At 36.5% G+C, this 21,323-nt stretch overlaps 1 protein-coding gene across 2 annotated transcripts in view; it reads left to right on the forward strand.

The window, feature by feature from the left end:
• Positions 1-21,323, forward strand: part of CFTR (CF transmembrane conductance regulator) — a 112,724-nt gene that overhangs the window by 74,993 nt on the left and 16,408 nt on the right. For both annotated transcript variants that reach the window (XM_087969317.1, XM_026669081.2), the window contains exons 18-23: positions 158-237; positions 2,233-2,383; positions 3,873-4,100; positions 5,212-5,312; positions 13,337-13,579; positions 13,728-13,883. In XM_087969317.1, coding sequence (XP_087825443.1) covers positions 158-237; positions 2,233-2,383; positions 3,873-4,100; positions 5,212-5,312; positions 13,337-13,579; positions 13,728-13,883 — 959 coding nt within the window. The remainder of the gene's footprint in view (positions 1-157; positions 238-2,232; positions 2,384-3,872; positions 4,101-5,211; positions 5,313-13,336; positions 13,580-13,727; positions 13,884-21,323) is intronic.

Genomic DNA, 21,323 nt, shown 5'->3' on the forward strand with positions numbered 1-21,323 from the left:
GAATTGTTAACCCATATCCTAAATTAGTATATAAATCTTTTTATGTAAACATTTTCCTATAGCTAATCTGAATGTAAACTAATCCAGTATTAATCAGTAATCAACACTGATAAAATATTCAATTGATAACTAACTTATTTTTCCCTTCAACATATAGGTGGAATACTTAACAGGTTTTCAAAGGATATAGCAATCCTGGATGACTTATTGCCACTTGCAATATTTGACTTCATTCAGGTTTGTAAATGTTATAATAAACGTTGCAAAAATTGGGACAGTATAAATCATGACTCTTCAGTTATGTTAGAATTATCCTGAGCTTTTCTTCCTCAAGAATACCTTAAACCAAAAATACCGTAAACCAACGAACAGTAAGACAAAAGTAAGAGACATTTTGTAGCTTTTAGAAAAATCTGGTTGTCATATGATACTGTTTTGGGTGAAATTTGGTCTGACGCACATCTGTTCAAGTGAGGAAAAACAGGTGACATAATAGAAATCGTAATAGTACTTAGATTTACCGTATATACCACTTCATAGTGCTTTACAGCGGTGGTCCCCAACGTTTGTGGCCCAGGGGGGAGGGGAACCAGGCTACCGCTTGCGCAAGTTGAGCTATGTGCATGGCTCAATTCCAAATAGGCCATGGCCTGGTAGTGGACCGCACTCTCTAAGCAGTTTACAGTGACACCACATTGCCCCCAACATGTAAATAGCATGATTTATATATTTATGTACTCATTGGAACAAAAGTGTATAAAAGCAGAATTGGGTCATGATTTCATCATGTGTTTGCCATCATTGTGACATGGTGGCGATGGTATTGTCCAGTAGGATTCTTATCTATGCTGAGGGGTACATTTGGCTTAATAAAATAATCTAATTATTTTCTAATATATCTAACCTAATATTTCAATAAAATTCCATCAGCATTATTATTAAGTTTCACCTTCCTGCTACCAGCCTAGCCTTGCTTATAACCAATTGTAATATTGTTCAGATGTCATAATTTAGCAACAATGCATGTCATGTCATGTCATGCCATTTCATAAACTAGTTAAGAAATATGTTTTTACAAACTAATGTCTCACTGTTTAGCAGCAAGTCATCCTCCAGTCCTCCACAAATCATATACATACATACACATTTGCCTTTTAATTAAAATAAATATCTAATTTGCATGATTATTTTGATTTGGTATATATGAAAAGAGTATATATTCTCTCAGTTCAAAAATTCTAGGAATTCTATAGGTGATCTTGAAAATCATTAAAAAAATGAGAAGGCTATCAAAGATTTTTGCTAGCAAGATTGCAAATTGTGTAATTTTGCATGGCAGAAATATATCACTAGGATCTATACCAAGATAGCATATATCAGGATGTAAGAAGTATCAGACTGAGTGACCGTACAGTGATCAAATTAGATTTCAAGGGAATGGACACTGAAAACGAACTCAAATTGCTAAATATTTTTATTGCCCTTCAGATATTTTGGAGTACAATTACAGATAGTCCTCAACTTACAACAGTTCATTTAGTGACCATTAAAAGTTACAATGGCACTGAGAAAAGTGACTTATGACCATTTTTTACAGTTACAACCTTTCTCCACGATCATGTGATCAAATTCAGATGCTTGGCAACTGGTTCATACTTGTGACCATTGCTGTGGGTCAAGGCTATGTGATCACCTTTTGCAATCTTTTGATAAGCAATGTCAATGGGAAGACCAGATTCATTTAACCACCTGATCAATTGCAGTAATATACTTAACAACTGTGGTAAGAAAGGTCATAAAACGGGGCAAATGTCTCACTTAACAACAAAAATTTTGGGCTCAATTGTGGTCATAAGTCAAGGACTAATTGTATGGATCTGACTCAGTGGTGGGATTCAATTTTTTTTAGTATCGGTTCCGTGGGCATGGCTTGGTGGGCGTGGCAGGGGAAGGATACTGTAAAATCTCCAGTCCGAGGTGGTATTTGCTGGTTTTCCGAACTACTCAAAATTTCCACTACCAGTTCTTTAGAACTGGTCAGAACCTGCTGAATACCTACCTCTGATCTGGTCTGACTGCAGAGACTAGGATGATGATTCAAAACATTTGAATGGCACCCTGTGGAAGAAGGATAATATTATCATAGTAACCTTAGGGAAATCATTTCCTTATAACTTGTACAATTTTGTGAAAAGTTTGCTGTATCAATAGTATTTGTCTTTCCACCTGCAGTTAATGCTCATTGTGATTGGTGCTATAATAGTAGTCTCTTTCACGGAACCCTATATCTTCCTGGCATCTGTGCCTGTGATAGGAGCCTTCGTTATGTTAAGAGCATACTTCCTGCACACATCTCAACAGCTAAAACAACTGGAGTCTGAAGGTATGATCTAATATAGATACAAATAAAATGAAAAGAGATTTTTTCTCTGTTGCTTTTCATCCCACTCCTATTTTAAGATCTCATGTCATGCTTTGGTAAGGCCACACTTGGAATACGGCATCCAGTTTTGATCTCCACAATGTAAAAAAAGATGTTGGGACTCGAGAAAGTTTGCAGAGAAGAGCAACAAAGATGATTAGGGGACTGGAGGCTCAAACATATAAAAAATGGTTGCTGGAATGGAGTATGTCTAGTTTGATGAAAAGAAGGACTAGGGGTGACATGATAGCAGTGTTCCAATCTCTCAGCATAGAAGGAGTCAAGCTGTTCTCCAAAGCACCTCAGGGCAGGACGAGAAGCAATGGGTGGAAACTAATCAAGGAGAGAAGCGACTTAGAACTACGGAGAAATTTTGTGACAGTTAGAACAGTGGTCCCCAACCACCAGGCCCCAGACTGGTACCGGTCCATGGATCATTTTGTACCGGGCCGCCTATTTTGCTTGGGCGCCGCCATCTTGTTTTGACGGCGCTTGACAAAGTGCTTCCGGGTGAGCTTGTCGGTCATTGGGTTGTTGGAAAGCGGCATTTGGGTCCTTGCGCCTTAGTTTCGTCGGGGGGGGGGCGGCTTCGAACGAACAGCCGTCCCGATGGCGGTGGAGTCTCGCGTTACTCAGGAGGAGATTAAGAAAGAGCCCGAAAAGCCCATCGACCGCGAGAAGGTACAAAGGAGGAATTGAAGGTGGCGGGGAGAAGCGGGGGACGGCTGGCTGGCCGGTCGCTTGGCTTGGCTTGCCTTGGTCGTGCGTGCTGATGCCGGTACCGGTCCATGGATCATTTTGTACATTTTGTACTGGGCCGTGGTACAAAAAAGGTTGGGGGCCACTGAGTTAGAACAATTAATCAGTAGAACAACTTGCTTCCAGAAGTTGTAAATGCTCCAACACTGGAGATTTTAAAGAAGAAATTGGATAACCATTTTGTCTTTGTCTCTGAACAATGTTCTCTACAAATATTCAGTGTTTCTGCAGATGCTGATATTAAAGACTACGAATGCTAAATCTGACGATGAAAAAAAGAGAATCATAGACATAATTAAAATACAACAGAGATAAAAATAAATTTGGTGTATCTATGTTTATAAAAAGTTTACATTAAAAAAGGATTACTGTCTCACATAAAACATTTAACAGTTCACGAATTTAAGAAGCAACTTATAGTAAGATAGCTTCAAATACATAATAATATGAAATCATAAAAAATTAAAATAAATATATCAAAAAGGTATTATCAAGGACTATAGTATCAAAACAATATATAGTCACGTGAGGATTACATACTATTTTTAATGTTCTGTGACATGATGCAACTAGAAAAGAATGTTTGTGATGGAAATACAAGAATTAGTTATGTTTGCATCTTTATGCAATTCATTTTTAAAGAAATAATAAACATGTAGTCTTTTTATTTTCATATTTGCATTCCTTATAGCTAGAAGTCCAATTTTCACACATCTTATTACCAGCTTAAAGGGACTCTGGACATTGAGAGCTTATGGACGGCAACCATATTTTGAAACATTATTCCATAAAGCTCTAAATTTGCATACAGCGAACTGGTTCCTCTATCTATCTACGTTACGTTGGTTTCAGATGAGAATAGAAATGATTTTTGTAATCTTCTTCATCATTGTGACCTTTGTTTCTATTGCTACTACAGGTATATATTTCTTTGTTTTTATATTAAAGAGAGAAAAAGAGATAGATCAAGACATGTATGGATAGAAAAAAATATGGTGATTTAAATAATTAATGGACATTAGATGCTGATAGTTTAATCAATGCGCCTTAATCGAGAATGACAAATTTATTTATTTTACTTTTTTTATACAGAAAAGTTATGGCTGCCTATATTGCATACATAAACAGTGCACCAAAAACAATATCATGAACTATTGATCAAGGAAACACCAAAACAAAATTAAAATAATCATGATACAGGTAGTCCTCGACTGACGACCACAAGAGCCCAAAATTTCTGTTAAGGGAGACCTTTGTTAAGTGAGTTTTATGACCCCATTTTATGACCTTTCTTGACTCAGTTGCTAAGTTGCAGTTGATAAATTAGCATCTTGATTCTTAAGTGAATCTGGCTTCCCCACGGATTTTGCTTGTCAAAAGGTGATCACGTTATCCTGGGACACAGCAACGGTCATAAATATGAACCAGTTGACCAGCATCTGAATTTGGATCATATGATCATGGAGATGCTACAAATGTTGTAATTGTGAAGAATGGTCATAAGTCACTTTTTCAGGGCCCTTGTAACTTTGAAAGGTCACTAAACGAACTATTGCAAGTCGAGGACTTCCTGTATAACAACTGAGGCACCATATAACAACCCCACGATGCAAGTCAAGACTCTTAATTGGCTCATCTGGCATCCCCGTGCAGCACGAGGGGGAAAGAGTTATGTCTTCACAGACTTCCAGAAGGCCAGAAGTATCAGGATCTGCCAGATCTTGGGGAAGTGGAGGCTGTTCCATGAGACAGCAGCTGTTACATAGGAGATACTTCATATTTTTTGACCACATGTATCTGAAGCTGTTAGAGCTAAATTTCCATTGCAAGAGTGATTGCCCTAAATTTAAGGGCTGCCCTAATGAGCTGATAACTTAGGATATCGCTTGTCTTTCCTTCGGTGCAGATTTACCTATGCATAAATGTGTTGCATGTGTGCATGAGTTTTATATATATGTGTATAATTGCAAGCTAACACATATGCACACTATGTTTTATGCTGGGATTTTATACATGTTTCTTACTTATAGGTAACGGGGAAGGAAAAGTTGGCATTATTCTTACATTAGCCATGAACATTATGGGAACATTGCAATGGGCTGTGAACACAAGCATTGATGTAGACAGCTTGGTAAGAATCTTAAACATTTATTTGAAAGTAAATATTTTAATAAAAAAAATAATTGAAAAATGAAAAAGAAGATAAATATTTTATATTAATTTAGTAAGCTTATGAAATATCTTACATTGTAGAATATGCATTTGGCATTAATTTTATAATTGAAGATAAGTATGTATTGATACATGATTAGTAAACATTTTTTCTTTAAATTTGTTTTTTCATAATTGCGTGTATTGTTTTTAGCACATCCTCAGTCTTTTGTACTTATGATTTTATTTTTACAGATATCAATGTGCAAAACTGCATAGTTGAAGTTCAGAGCGGGAAATGATTAATTTGCATGTCAGGGAATCGTTTCAATTTGGAAAACTTCATATTTCTTTATTTAATATCTCTGTAAACTTGTAATAGATTCCTAGCAGTTAATTACACAAAATATAAAATCATTATTGTTTTTAACTGTGCTCAACCGCTTAGAATCACTTGGGTGGCCATACAACTTGAATGAATAAATAAATAAAACAATCAAATACAGCAATTACTTAAAACTCAGAATGAAGATTGATCTATCAAACCAAGATTTGAAGCACTACGAGGCTGGTAAAGTCAGGAAATAAAAATCACATGAATTTCTGGAATGATCTTCCTCCTTATTATGGGGTAGAATAATCAAATATTGAAGGCCTGTCTACAGAGTAGTACAGAAATGGTCTTGAAGAGGGAATGCAAGAATGGATACATGAATACCAACTTACCCCTTAAAGGGAAGAAGGAGCATGAAAGATGCTCAGGATTGCCTTGCTTTGTAAGACGGTGTTGAGGTAATTCCCCGTTAGGAGAATGAGCGCATACAGGGAGACGTATATGAGAGAAGTGTTTGAATAATACATACACAGCACACAGATACACCGTACAGTAAATGTAGGGTTTTACCTTCAATAAAGTAAGCAAAGTTCAAAATAGGCAGTCCAAAGTCACTCACAGGTAAGATCAGTCAGTTTTTCAATCCAGGGGTAATCCAATAACAAAGTCCAGTGTCAAAAACAGTTCAGTATCAGACTTACATCAAATCCAGAAATAGCAGTCAATTAGGAAAAATGGAGGAACGGCAATACTCTCCAACAGAAGGAAACAGAGACTGACTCACACTCTCTTCTGAGACTAAGACTAAGACAAACCAGGTTTCTGGCTCCAACTTATGGCCGTTTGAGAAACCACACCTAATTACAGTTTTGCATTTTCTTAAAGATACAGTTTTAAAATGTTTATCCTGGTTTATATATTTCTAACCCAAATAGCTGTTAGGTGACTTATATTCCTAACAGAGGGCAAGAGAAAAATTCTATCAGATTTTCAAGGTTCCACAGTTCCATTATTCCTTCTGGACTAGCTTCCTTACCTGGCTTACCTTAAAGGGCTAATCCTGCTAAAGCAATTCTAATCAGACTTACTCTTAATTTTTTTTCCTCACATGTATTATCTGCCCTAAACTAAGTAACCTTTTCTGTAACAGGGCTCCTTCCTGTGGATTTGTTCGATTTCCTTGACCTTCCATCACAAAGAAAATCTTCCTAGCTTCTCCCAAAGCCTACCTGAACGATTCTGGCCTTACCACTTATGAAAAACCATTAAAGTAGATGCTAACCTCATTTCAGAGTAAGCTATTCCATAGATTAGAGATTATCACATAAAAACACTAATTGCAGTCCCTAGATTTTTACCTCACAAAACTGAGGGACTTTTTAAAAATTCAAGAGCAATATGGGATCAGTCAATTCCACTTCGAAGAAACAGCTCTGAAGATCCCAGGGAACCAAACCATGTAGGATTAGTAAATTAAACCAATACATTTTATGTACAGTATCTGGAAACCAATGCAGAGGCTGCAACACAGGAATCATATACCTATTAACTCTTACCTGCCAACAAACTGACCACTGCACTGATGCACAGACAAATGGCTTTCTCAGTGGAATAAATTAATAAATACTTCTGTAGATCTCCATTGCAGCCATCGTTATCAACACTGCACAATTAGAACTATGCAACTATTACCTGTTTGTCACTACTCTGCTGTTGTCATCCATTACGTTTAATCATTCTGAATGTACAATCAATTCCCCTATATTTGCAGAGCTTCTAAGAGAAAGAAATCATATTGTTTTGGACTTCTACCTCAATTCTCTAGGATATATGAACTTCATAGAGAAACTCCAATGTTCTTTCGAGTGTCATTAGTGGATACCAACAATGGTCTTATAATATGTGGCTTTATTGACACGTACCCAGGGGTGGGATTTATTTATTTATTTATTTATTTATTTATTTTTTATTTTTTTATTTTTTTATTTATTTGTTTGTTTGTTTGTTTGTTTGTTTGTTTATTTATTTATTTATTTATTTATTTATTTATTTATTTATTTATTTATTTATTTATTCAAAAGCTTGCAATACAATAGAAATAACAATAAACGTAAGTTTAAATATAAGAAATAGGAACTAATAATTGGGGACAATAGGACAGGGACGGTAGGCACGGTTGTGTGCTTATGCACACCCCTTACAGACCTCTTAGGAATGGGGTGAGGTCAATAGAGGTTAGTTTTGAGGGTAAAGGAGTGGGGGTTTGAGCAGGTGACAACAGAATCAGGTAGTGAGTTCCAGACATTGACCACTCTGTTGCTGAAAACGTACTTCCTGCAATCAAGTTTGGAGTGGTTTACATTAAGTTTATGTCTGTTGTGTGCTCTTGTGTTATTGTGGTTAAAACTGAAATATTCATTAACTGGTAAGACATTGTAACATATGATTTTATGTACTATACTTAAGTCCAATCTTAGCCGGCATAGTTCAAGGTTGTCTAAGTCTAGAATCTCAAGTCTGGTGCTGTAGGGTATTCTGTTGCGAACAGAGGAATGTAGTACTCTTCTGGTAAAATACTTCTGGACTCGCTCAATTGTATTGATGTCTGATATACAGTGCGGATTCCAGACAGCAGAGCTGAATTCAAGTATTGGTCTAGCAAAGGTTTTGAATGCCCTAGTTTGCAAATCAGCATTACCAGAGGAGAAGCTTCGTAAAATTAAATTTACAACTCTTAAAGCCTTTTTGGCAATACTGTTGCAGTGAGCTTTGGCGCTTAGGTCTTTTGATATGAGAAATTCCACAGGTATAACAACTGTTTCGGTGATCGCGCCCTTCTCTCCATGGGGAGTCAGAAATTCTGTTGAGGTGGGGGGAGACATCAGGGATGGAATCTGCATATCAGAGGGCGAAGGCAATCTTTTCCGGATTTCACACAGGATCAAAGCTCAAACCAAGGGCATCTCAAACTGCATAGAAGGGACATTTTGAAACCAACCCATATGCCAACCACACCCCAAATTCACATAAAGGACCAGTCCTCCTGTCAAACGAAGCCCCTGTGCCCCATTTTCTCCATAGCCTACCTTCAAGAGTAGAGCTTTTGTTCTTGAGAATAACATCTTTTGCACAGTATGTCTGAATTTCAATTTTCTTTGATTTGTTTCTTGCTTTACCCTGGCTCGTAGAAATCTCAAATTATTCTCTTTACACCACAATCTGTTGTTTTTGCTGCTAGAGCAGATTTTTGGCAATGCTTTGGCCGGATTTGAATGGGAACCCTAAGGAATGATCCAAGATAACTTTTGGACAGCTGTGCAGGCATGTGGGAAGAGAACTCTTGATGTTCCCTTTGAAATCGGTGGGAAAGTCATCCATTTTTCTGTTAGTAGTTTCATTTTCTTAACCACACATGGACTATTAACTTTCACTTTTTGGATTTACTGTTTCATTTTGTTCTTTGCTTTTAAAAGTGGATTACTGGTTGAATGTTGATTTATTTCAGCTCCTTGCTGGACTCTCACTTTGATTTATGTTGTTTTCAACAACCTTAGTTCTTGGTGCAAGGAAACAAGGGTTGTTTTTTTGGGATGGTAAAGTATTTCATTTCATATATTAATATTGAATTTCTGTATTTTCTTTGAACTTGAAAAATATTTTGAGTTTATTTCTTTTGATTTTTTTTCTTCTTTTGACTTTGGATTGAAATATCCAGAAAATGCCTTTCCTGTTTTCTTCTGCTTCTGTGTTTTTTATTCCCCTGATCAAGGTACACACAGCAACAATGAACCAGGCGACATGCAGTTTTTAGTTGAAAGTTTATTAAGAAGTTTGATGAGATGATAATGCTTGTGGAGAATATACAGAGATGTTTAATTTTAGACAAATTAGATACACAAAAGGACTTTCATTTGAACCAAAGAGATATTCCTGTAGCTGTGGAACTGAGTTGATTCCACGCATCTCTTTGAAGCTTAAGTCTGCATTTTCTCACAATACTACAAAGCTCAAAGTCTACCGAGCAGTAGTACTAACTACCATGATGTATGCCAGTGAGACTTGGACTGTATACAGGAGGCGCGCTAGGCAATTGAACCACTTCCACACAACCTGCCTCAGATCTCTGAGGACTCGGTGGCAGGACAAGGTGCCAGACACAGAAGTCCTTTCCAGAGCAGGGTGTGGACTGATCAAAGCCCAGACATGCTGGGCAGGCGATGTTGCAAGGATGCCAGACCACCACATCCCTAAACAGCTCTCTATGGTGAGCTGTCTCAAGGAAAGCGATTGCAAGGGGGACAAAGAAAGGCTGAAAGCCTCTCTCAAGTCTCTGGATATCGATACCACCTCCTGGGAAACTCTGACACAAGATTGATCGACAATGGCGTATGTTGAAATCTAACACATTAGCGACAGATACAGTAGTGGGGTCCAATTGGTGGCTGGCACACCAACCACAGAAAACCTTCCACGTGGCATTGTATATCCTGATTGTGGAAAGTCTTCTGGCCAGCTGGATTGTCTGGATGACCTTTCTGGGAAACTTCTCCTGTTTTAGCCGCCCCCGCTCAAGTACCAGACCGTCAACCGGAACCATGCTGGCTCCGGATGCTCGATTGGACCCTGGCTGAGGGAGACCCTGCGCGGGTGAATTCTCCAAGGTCTGGCGATTGACAAGCCTATCAGGTCAACGAACCAAGGTCGCCTGGGCCAGTAAGGGGCTACCAACAAAACCTCCGCCCTCTCTATCAGTACTTTTCTGATTGTTCCCAGAATAAGGGAAGCGGGGGAGGCATACAATAGTCCCTGGGGCCACCTGCACCATTGACCCCTCCTGCCCTCGGTGCTGGAAACCGTGCAAAGACATTGACAATGGCTGCCAGACATTTGAAGACAGAAGGATAACCATAGCACAAAAGAAGTGAGCTCTCCACAAAGCCAGAGCTGCAAATGCTGCAATAGTGGCCCCACACATGTCTGCCTGACATGTGGCAGAACATTTCACGCCCGTATAGGCCTTACCAGCCACCTGTGGACACACTATGGACAGCCCACAACTCGTTAGATGTCAAGATCCTCTTCGAAAAGGATGGATGAATATCAGCAGCAGCCTTACTGAACAAGATTCTTTTTTTCTCATGAAGACTGAGGGAGACTGAATCGTAGATTTATTACACCTAACTGGAAATTTATTCTATCTGAACTTTAGTGGAAGATGGACTGATTAGGGAGATTAAATCTGTTATTGTTTATTAGACAAAAATTGATAAGAGTTTAAGAAGCAAATATGGATATTTGATCCAGGATGAATTACTTTTAATTTTGGGGATGATTTGGGTAGATAAGATGCCATAGTAAATTTGCTATGACTGGTTTACCATAACAGTTTGAAACCTTAATATCATCTTTTTTATTATTATCTTTCTTCCTATTAATTATTTTGTCATTAATATAGTGTATGGAAACAGACCAATAATTTGCAAATAAATTTACCATTTTTTAAAAAAAAATAGGGGGGGGAGGCTGTTCTTCAGGGGGTGAGAATATAGTAGTAATTTATTAATTAGTATTCACTTGGGTGGATAAAATGTGTATATGCGTTGGGGTTTTTTGCACCATTTTAATGTCTTAAATGTGTTGTGGGTTTTTTTGTTGCTTCGTTTTGCTTCTTCTGGATTTTTTTTTGGAGCATTTTAACTTACTGTTAAATAAAATAAAATAAAAATTCCATATATGGTGGGAACATTCCAAATCTCCGCATTTTTGAAAAATTGTTCACAATGGAATGTAACAAATTTGAAACTATAATTTCATTGTAATCTCAGATTTTTAAAATTAAATTTCACCATATATCCCTTCCAAATATACTGAATTGGCAGTACACATACTAATAATGACAAGAGTTCTCTATAGCTTTTATTAGAAAAGTTATTTGATTGTGCCTTTAGAAGAATGACTAACCAAACTGTGGAAATATGCCCTCTACCAAAAATAACTTCATAAAAAGTGAATGATGTCAAATTTAATTCTAATTGGAACCAGTCAACTGTTGAATTAATTTCAATTTTATATACTGATTTGTGTCACATCTAAAATCTGAGTTTTCTGAAGAACAGTATTTATATTTTACTTGATATTCTATTTTCAATATTAATGTTAATCAAATTTAAACCTTCATGGGGACATTCAGGTTTTGTTTAGAAAACAGATGCAATATATTTTATAATATCCCAATGTTCTAATATATAGTATAATATAGTACTTTATGTTCCTTTATGATCCTCTAGATTGGTTATAGTTCTAGTTATATTTCATTCCATGTATTTTATTTTTTTAGTTTTTTATAGATTCAAATAATTAAATATTTATTTAATGTTTGATTTATTTTAATTCAAATAATTAAAAATTATTTTAAAAAGCTGTTTCAGACAACTGCAAACACCTTTGGAATTATTTTTGAAATGCTACATATTTCTAGTAATTTGAGTTTAAAAAATCAGGTCTCTCTTTTAGCAATGATTCTTTTCATGTAATGGTGTAGATTCTAATACTGTTGGTTTATCTGTGAAGAAGGACAAGCATACACCAGAATATAGTTTGTGCATCATTTTTTTGGAAATGCAATATGTCTAAATATTATGGCAATCATTAGGATTCTTTTAATCAAATACATAGTAAAAGAACAGTTAAACCTTAAATTATATTATGCATGCATTCTATATTATATGATGAAAAACACTTTTTGTTTGTATATGATGAAAAATACTTTTTATTTGGCCCCCAATTAATTATTTTCACAAAAACATTACAGACACTTCCTCAAATATTTCTTGCTAATTGGGAAGGAACATGGAATTTCTGTGTTCTGGCATTTCAGCAGTGTTGAAGAATGCTACTTGAGGGCTGAGGTACTTAAAAAGGTAGTTTAAAATTGCAGCCTAACTGAAAGTGTTGAAGGACTAAGTGGAGAATAGCAGCTGGAGAAAGAGGTGCTGTGGCTCCATTTCCTCACCATAGGAAATTCCTGTTGCTAGTTTTAACTTCTAAGCTTCAGGTCCTATATGGCATTGCTAGTTCTTAAGTATTCTCTTTCTAGTTCAGGATAAAAGATGAGGGAGAAATCGAGAGATTTTATCACTCTCCTTCTCTAGCACTAAATTTACCAATGTGCAAAGTGCCAAGGTGATTGGGTGGACAGTGGTTTTCACTTTTCATAGCATCTCCAAGCCAGGGATATGAAGATCATCACTGAGTTAAGAAGTAAAATGCCGGCAGTGTTAGGCTAGCCTAAGTGGACTGCAGAAATGAGGATCATCACTAAATCACTGCAAAGAAATATAGAGTTACTACGTAACTTTTTGCTATCATCTAGTGACCATCCATATCTTGGCATCAGATTTGGGACTCTAAACAGAAGTGCTTTACTTTCAGTAACCAAGAATTCCTAAGGACTAGACTGGAGGATATCATTAAAGAAGGAACTGGCTTGGGAAGAAATAAATGTCAGTCCAAATAGTCTGTACTCACAGTTTGAATAACAAAATGTAGAGATAAATGTATTGATATCTGATGTTCTCACTCATATTTTCTCTATATCAGTTATATGTGTTTGACCAAGATATATTTCAAGGAAATCATAGCATTTAAGATAAATTTTCTCTGGTTTTCAGATGCGGTCAGTGAGTAGAGTATTTAAATTCATTGATCTGCCAACAGAAGAATCCAAACCTTTACCCGCATCAAAAAATAAAGAGCTTTCTCATGCTGTCATCATTGGGAATATGCATGTAAAGGAAGAAAACATCTGGCCATCTGGTGGGCAGATGACAGTGAAGAATCTTACTGCTAAATATGTAGATGGAGGATTGGCAGTGTTAGAAAATATTTCCTTTTCAATAGATTCAGGACAAAGGGTAAGACTATTTTCATTTAAACCTTACCCAACCCAAAAACCATGAAACGGAAGATTCCCCCCCAAAAAAGTTATTTTCTGAATTTGTTAATTTAATCAAATGTATGAATGTCAGTTCCTTCAATATTATATGTTTGTCCATATTTCAGGTGGGCCTTCTAGGAAGAACTGGCTCAGGAAAAAGTACTTTGCTCTTTGCTTTTTTAAGAATCTTGAATACAGAAGGAGATATCCAAATTGATGGTGTTTCCTGGAACACGGTCCCTGTACAGCAGTGGAGAAAAGCATTTGGAGTAATCCCACAGGTAAATCTGTACCAGTTTGTGAATTTTTTTCTTCCATTCGTTTCCAATTCTCAGAGACTGCCTGGCCAAATCTCTGCAAGATTTTTCAGAAATAACTTTCCATTGCCTCCCTCCTTAGGCTGAGAGAAAGTGACCGGACCAAGTTCACTTATCAATACATTTCATTCATATACAACCTTCAGATGCATTTGAATATTAAGGTTTTTCATTAAGAGACATACAAGGAAGAGAATATAAGTGGCGGATACAGTTGTGAATTTGCAGTGCCTTTTACCTCATTGCATGGGTTTGCTCCTACATGTCTGAGTTTTAAATAAATCACAGTTTAATATGCTATCAGAGTGGACAAAGTGTAATTGCACATATTTTATTGACAAAGAAGGTGAAATGCAATTCAAATTAAATCTATTTGTAAGGCAAATATGTATGCAAATTTTACTTTTCCCAATATAAAAATCATGACACAGTAGAACATTTGTGGACAACCTAAAATATGTGACTGGAGAAGGAAGCACAAAAAAATGACTCCCTTTCATAGAGACATAATTTGTATTTAGAGGAAAATCACATGATTTTCAAAATGATATTGTAGCGAAAAGGCAAAGATGTATCATATAAGATTGAATATAAGCCATTAATTTCCTAAATTACAATCAAAATTACAAACAACATATATCTCTCTCTACCTCTGGGCTGAAGGATCTTCTAATCCTCAGCTTTGGTCCTCCCTTCCAGTTTGACATAAATCAATATGATATACAGTTTAACTGCTCAGTGAAAAACATTTATTTATTGTATTTTTATTTATTTATTTATTTTTGTCAATTGCTTACAAGATAATAGGTATAAGTAAAAACATAGTTATGAATATATGGATACATATAAGAAAAATAAAAAAAGAAACAATAGGACAGGGACGGTAGGCACATTGGTGCACTTATGCATGCCCTCTTAGGAAAGGGGTGAGGTCAATAGTAGACAGTCTAAGGTTAAAGTTTTTGGGGTTTGGGGAAGAAACCACAGAGTCAGGTAGAATATTCCAGACATTGAACACTCTGTTGCTGAAGTCGTATTTCCTGCAATCAAGTTTGGTGCGGTTAACCTTGAGTTTGTATCTATTGTGTGCTCTTGTGTTGTTATGGTTGAAGCTGAAGTATTCATTGACAGGTAGGACATTGCAATGTATGATTTTAGATACTATACTTAGATCGGATCGAAGGCGGCGTAGTTCTAGGTTTTCTAGGTCTAGAATTTTGAGTCTGGTGGCATAAGGTATTCTGCAACGAGTAGAGGAGTGGAGAACTCTTCTTGTGAAGTATTTCTGGACTTTCTCAACTGTGTTAATATGAGATACGTAATGTGGGTTCCAGACTGATGAGCTGTATTCGAGTATTGGTCTAGCAAATGTTTTGTATGTATATGTTATGTATATTATGTTATGTATATTCTAATCTAAGTTTTTTAGTCTTTCTTACAGCTATGAGATTTCTGGTGATCTCCTTCAAAGTAATCACCTACTTTGACCCCTCTTAGCTTTTGGAGATTTAGCTAAGATTAGCTCACAATGTTAACAGTTAAACACAGAAGTGAAAGGAATTGCTCAAGTACAGGAGTCACTTTGTTGTAATTTTAGATGTTGTCTTACTTAGTAAATTTTTAGTGTCTATATTACAATTTAATATAGGCTGCATCTTGGACCTCATTTAAAGTGGTTAGTTAGGTTGTTTTATAAATATATTTAACTTTGTCTTAAACTTTATTTTATTTATCCCCCACTAAAATAGATTAAACCCACATACATGCATTTTTACAGAGCACTTTCCTTGAAATCAGCTATGATGACAATAAGCTGAATTGAATACAAGAATTAATTAAAAGGAGAGGATACAATCAAATTGCATACAATATTTTCGAGCAAGCATGAATAATAGGCTTTAAAGTCACCGTTGAATTATGAAGCAATAAGCAAGAAGGTCCTTCTTCAGGATCTTCAGGATCCTATATTCCAGGGAATAAGATTAATGTTAAAAATGTAAACTTTTGCATTTCTCTTTGTTGGAAGTTATCTTGTTAGTTTCTCCCTGAATCATGATACTGGCATCTAAGCTGTTTCCTATTCCCCCCATTTTTGTGTCATCTGCCAATTTGATAATATTTTCTAATCCATATTTGGATTAACTGCCAATTTGATAATATTTTCTAATCCAAGTCATTTGACAAATATGTTGAACAATAAATGACATGTTATTGAATCTTATGTCATTCTACATTTCCCTCCATCTTTGCACAGAACAACTATTACAGTATTTAGTTGAGATGATTCAACTAGCTTGGTATTCATCTACCAGTAGTGAAATCCAATCCACATTTTGTCATATCTTTTTTTTTTTTTTTACTGGAATCTCATGAGAGACTGCTGGACTCAAAGTATATATACCTTGTCCATCATGTTCCTTTGGTCAAGTAAATTGATCACTTTATCAAAAAAAGGAAATTGGTTTGGTTTGGCATAATTTATTCGGGATAAGCTCATTCCTACTTAATGTTCAAATATTTTGTCTGGCATCGATGTCAAGTTACTGAACTGATCTGTAATTAACAAGATCTTTTCTTCCACCTGTTGTTGATGATTTCTCCATGAACATAAAAAGAGCCGCCAAGAGACCATCACAACCCATTAAATATCCTTGCTCCCTAATTCTGTCTTATTCTATTAATTTCAACTGAACTTAGTTGTTCATATGAATATAGAGTGCCTGCCAATAATTGAAATCATTGGTCAAAGGTTCTCACTCTTTTAGAATGAACTGGTATGTGGATTATCATCTTCACTGCAGAACACCCAACAAAAACAGCATTCTTTAATTTCAAGAGTTAAACTTCCTTTTATTCTAAAGTTTAGAGAATATGAACATTCCTTGCCTCTAAAGTCAGTCTTTCATTAGTGTGTTCTCTCTCCCTTCATTCTTTGTGGTTTATTTTCTGATTGGATTTTGGATTAGGAAGTGGTTCATTTTTCATCATTTAATTCATTCCTAGATCTGATGAAATTAACTGTTTTAATAAATCTCTCAAGACTCATTGAAGAAAAAGTTGTGCATAATAGGATTTTCTCTGTAATAACAGGCATATGGTTGAGCTTCCACTGGCTCCACCAAGTATTATCAGTGGTCCAGGAATAATAAAAGGTATAATCCAATAATTGTGGAGTTCATAACTTCCATTTTCCTACCCCAAACAGAATGGGAATTGGGATTATTTGTGTCTCGTTATTTTAAATTTCCTATACAGAAACTACATTCTATTCTGTTTCGTTCTGTTCTGTTCTGTTGCATCTGTTGCCAATTAGACACTTCCATTCGGTTTCAACAGGGATGCAGTTTTAGTTTGGTGATTATTTTCCGATTCTGCTTGTTTTCTTAACTGGGGAATCTTTCCCAATTCTGCATATTGTTAAGTAATTAAAGTTACTAAAAGATAGATAGAATTTATGTTTGTTAAGATGTATTTCTTAATAACATACTCTGTTCCTTTAAAATTGTTGTTTTCTTATTACTTACTAATATATTTTAAAAAGAAGATATATTTCTAATATTTGTTAAATGCTTGAATTGACCTTTATCCTTCCTTGAGTGAATAATTAAAGTAGTGCTTTATTGAAAGAATAAAAACAGTTATTCCACTTCTGGGGTGAAAAAAGTATTTTCACTTGTAAGCTGTATTTCATCATAATTTCTCATTGTGAATACAGGTAGTCTTCAGCTTATGACCACAATGGAACTTGGAATTTTGGTTGTAAGTCATTGTAGTTATATGTTGAGGTACCTTGTGACTGGATTCAATTTTATGATTGTTTTATGATGGTCCTGAAGTAAGTGACCATAGTTAATAAGCAAACCACATGGACATTAAGCAAATCCAGCATATCCAATTGACATCCAAAATACTGTGTCACAAATTGCAGTCACCTAACTGCAGAATGCTTCAACTGGTCAATGCAAGCTGGTTGTCAAAGTCTCAAATGTGATCCCATGACCATAGGTTGAGGTTAGGACAGTTGTAACTTCGAGGACAGTAGGTAGCTTTTTAAAACTTTCTTGTAACTTTGAACAGTTGTTAATGACTGGTCATAAGTTGAAGACTACCTGTACATATCTAATCAAATAAAGAATTAGTCTCTTGGAAATCCAAAGAATTTAAAATGATCCTGATTACCCTATCTTAACATTGGAGGGCAAGCCAACAAACAAACAAAAATCACCAAAGAAAAGTATTTTTTATTTTAACATAATATTATTATTAATAATAATATTAATATTATTCTTTATGTTTCTATATTTTTCTTTTCTCTCCTACAAAAATTTATAAAACCGAATGAAAATGCTAGACTGGCCACAGGCTTTGATAACTGATATAATAGATTAGATAATGATAGAAGATGAGAGAGAGAGAGAGAGAGAGACAGACAGACAGAGAGACAGAGAGACAGAGAGAGAGAGAGAGAGAGAGACACACACACACACACACACAGAGAGAGAATATAATTAATAGACAGACAGACAGATAACTGCAGCTGGATTCAATTCTGTCAACATCTCAACTAAATAGGTGGAAAAACTCTGGTTTTTCATATGTTGTGCTCCAGTTTGTATCAAATAGCAAGTAGGGGAGGGAGGAATTGCATTGCACAAATGGTATTATTATGTCATGACATGCCTGATGTCATTTTGATCTGTCATGGCTTTTAAGACTGGGGTCTCCAACCCCCAGACCACGGCCCACTAATGTTTGGAACTGGGTCATGGAAGCATCGGGCAACCATAAGTACATGTGAGTGCTCCATTTACATAAGCAGTGGATGCGAATGCCCTCTGCTTGTGCAAATGGACCTGGTCACACGCACACTTGTCCACCACTCATGCAAAACCAACCCCTTGGTTTGCGAAGCTTATCTTCAATCCTCAAGATTTGCCATCTGGGATGAAACAGTACAAAATATTTGTGATTCAAATATTAATGAATAATTAGTCCGAAGACTTACATGGTGACATTATTTAGTTTTACAGCTGATTAATTATGATTAATTAATTGCGCTACATTATATCTTCTCCGTGAAGATTGAAGTGCAATTATGCTTAGTACAAGGATGTAAAAATATGGCATTTTAATTCTGATAAACTTTATGTAACTCAAAGCCATGGCTCTTATTTCTAATTTGCATATATGAAGTGTTAAGGAAATTTGCAAGAGCAAAAACCAATAATACTTTGTTTTAAATTTTGAAATTGTAAGAAGCATATCATAGGCATCTCTCTCTAACTTGATACTCCCATCTTCCTAGAAGGTACTAATAGTGATTTTTCATATTTCTACCTTGCTACTGGATTTTCTCCCAGGATCTGAATTAATATAGGTTTGTGGGCATATCTATTTTTTCTTTGCTGATGAGAAATGTTTGGGGTTTTTTCCCCCTTTGGTTGATGTTATCTGTTGGGTTTCACTATTTATTTTATATGTCTTTCATATATCTTTCGGAGTTGGACATTTATTAATAAATAAATCTAAATCAAATAGGCAATGCAAACAAAGGAGAGGAAATCACAACAACAATAATAGAAGGCATATCCTGCTGAGATTTTAGTGGTCAAAAGGTTGGACTATTAACAGCAATCAAGGGTAGGGCTAGATAGAATGATTCACAGCATGCATGAGATACAAGCACGTAACCATAACCAACATCTTGAAGAGAGCAAACAGGAAGAATTTTAAACAATATATGTTTGTGTTGAGATAATGGTCAATCTGACTTAAGCTCCATCTGAGAGACTTAATAGTCTACCATGATTGGAGAAAGATGCAGTACTACTAAGATATATTGGAACAGGAGTGAAAAAGTAAGTAGGTAAATTCAAAGGAAAGAGAACAAAGAAATTATGTAAATAGACTTGGCCTTTTCTAAAATCCAAGATAGCCTTGAGTAAAAAAGGAAATGAGAAAGGAGTTTTCTCCTTAGAAGTGTGGTAGCAAGAATAAAATGTTACAAAATATAACCTAATATAAATGTAAAAAAATGTGAAATATTCAAAACAGAAACTACAAATAGATTTTAACAGATTAAGAAACTAAATGAAAAATTATATCCTAAATTCAGAATAGCAATGGAATATTTTACAAGGTCTCCTTTTGCAAACTGAGCAGTACAATTAGGAAATTCATCTGTTTTAGGAAAGCAAAATACACTGCTCAAAAAAATAAAGGGAACACTTAAACAACACAATGTAACTCCAAGTCAATCACACTTCTGTGAAATCAAACTGTCCACTTAGGTAGCAACACTGATTGACAATCAATTTCACATGCTGTTGTGCAAATGGAATAGACAACAGGTGGAAAGCATAGGCAGTTAGCAAGACATCCCCAATAAAGGAGTGGTTCTGCAGGTGGTGACCACAGACCACTTCTCAGGTCCTATGCTTTCTGGCTGATGGTTTGGTCACTTTTGAATGCTGGTGGTGCTTTCACTCTAGTGGTAGCATGAGACTGAGTCTACAATCCACATAAGTGGCTCAGGTAGTGCAGCTCATCCAGGAAGGCACATCAATGCGAGCTGTGGCAAGAAGGTTTGCTGTGTCTGTCAGCGTAGTGTCCAGAGCATGGAGGCGCTACCAGGAGACAGGCCAGTACATCAGGAGATGTGGAGGAGGTCGTAGGAGGGCAACAACCCAGCATCAGGACCGCTACCTCCGCCTTTGTGCAAGGAGGGACAGGAGGAGCACTGCCAGAGCCTTGCAAAATGACCTCCAGAGGGCTACAAATGTGCATGTGGCTGCTCAAATGGTCAAAAACAGACTCCATGAGGGTGGTATGAGGCCTCAACGTCCACAGCTGGGGGTTGTGCTTACAGCCCAACACCGTGCATGATGTTTGGCATTTGCCAGAGAACACCAAGATTGGCAAATTCGCCACTGGCGCCCTGTGCTCTTCACAGATGAAAGCAGGTTCACACTGAGCACATGTGACAGACATGACAGGGTCTGGAAACGCTGTGGAGAACGTTCTGCTGCCTGCAACATCCTCCAGCATGACCGGTTTGGCAGTGGGTCAGTAATGGTGTGGGGTGGCATTTCTTTAGGGGGCCGCACAGCCCTCCATGTGCTCGCCAGAAGTAGCCTGACTGCCATTAGGTACCGAGATGAGATCCTCAGACCCCTTGTGAGAGCATATGCTGGTGCGGTTGGCCCTGGGTTCCTCCTAATGCAAGACAATGCTAGACCTCATGTGGCTGGAGTGTGTCAGCAGTTCCTGCAAGACAAAGGCATTGATGCTATGGACTGGCCCACCTGTTCCCAGACCTGAATCCAATTGAGCACATCTGGGACATCATGTCTCACTCCATCCACCAATGCCACATTGCACCACAGACTGTCCAGGAGTTGGGGG

The sequence above is a fragment of the Notechis scutatus genome, chromosome 6 (genome assembly GCF_049901735.1).
Source record: "Notechis scutatus isolate UNSWTSFEM ecotype Mainland chromosome 6, rNotScu1.2, whole genome shotgun sequence".
In the NCBI taxonomy this organism is placed as follows: domain Eukaryota; kingdom Metazoa; phylum Chordata; class Lepidosauria; order Squamata; family Elapidae; genus Notechis; species Notechis scutatus.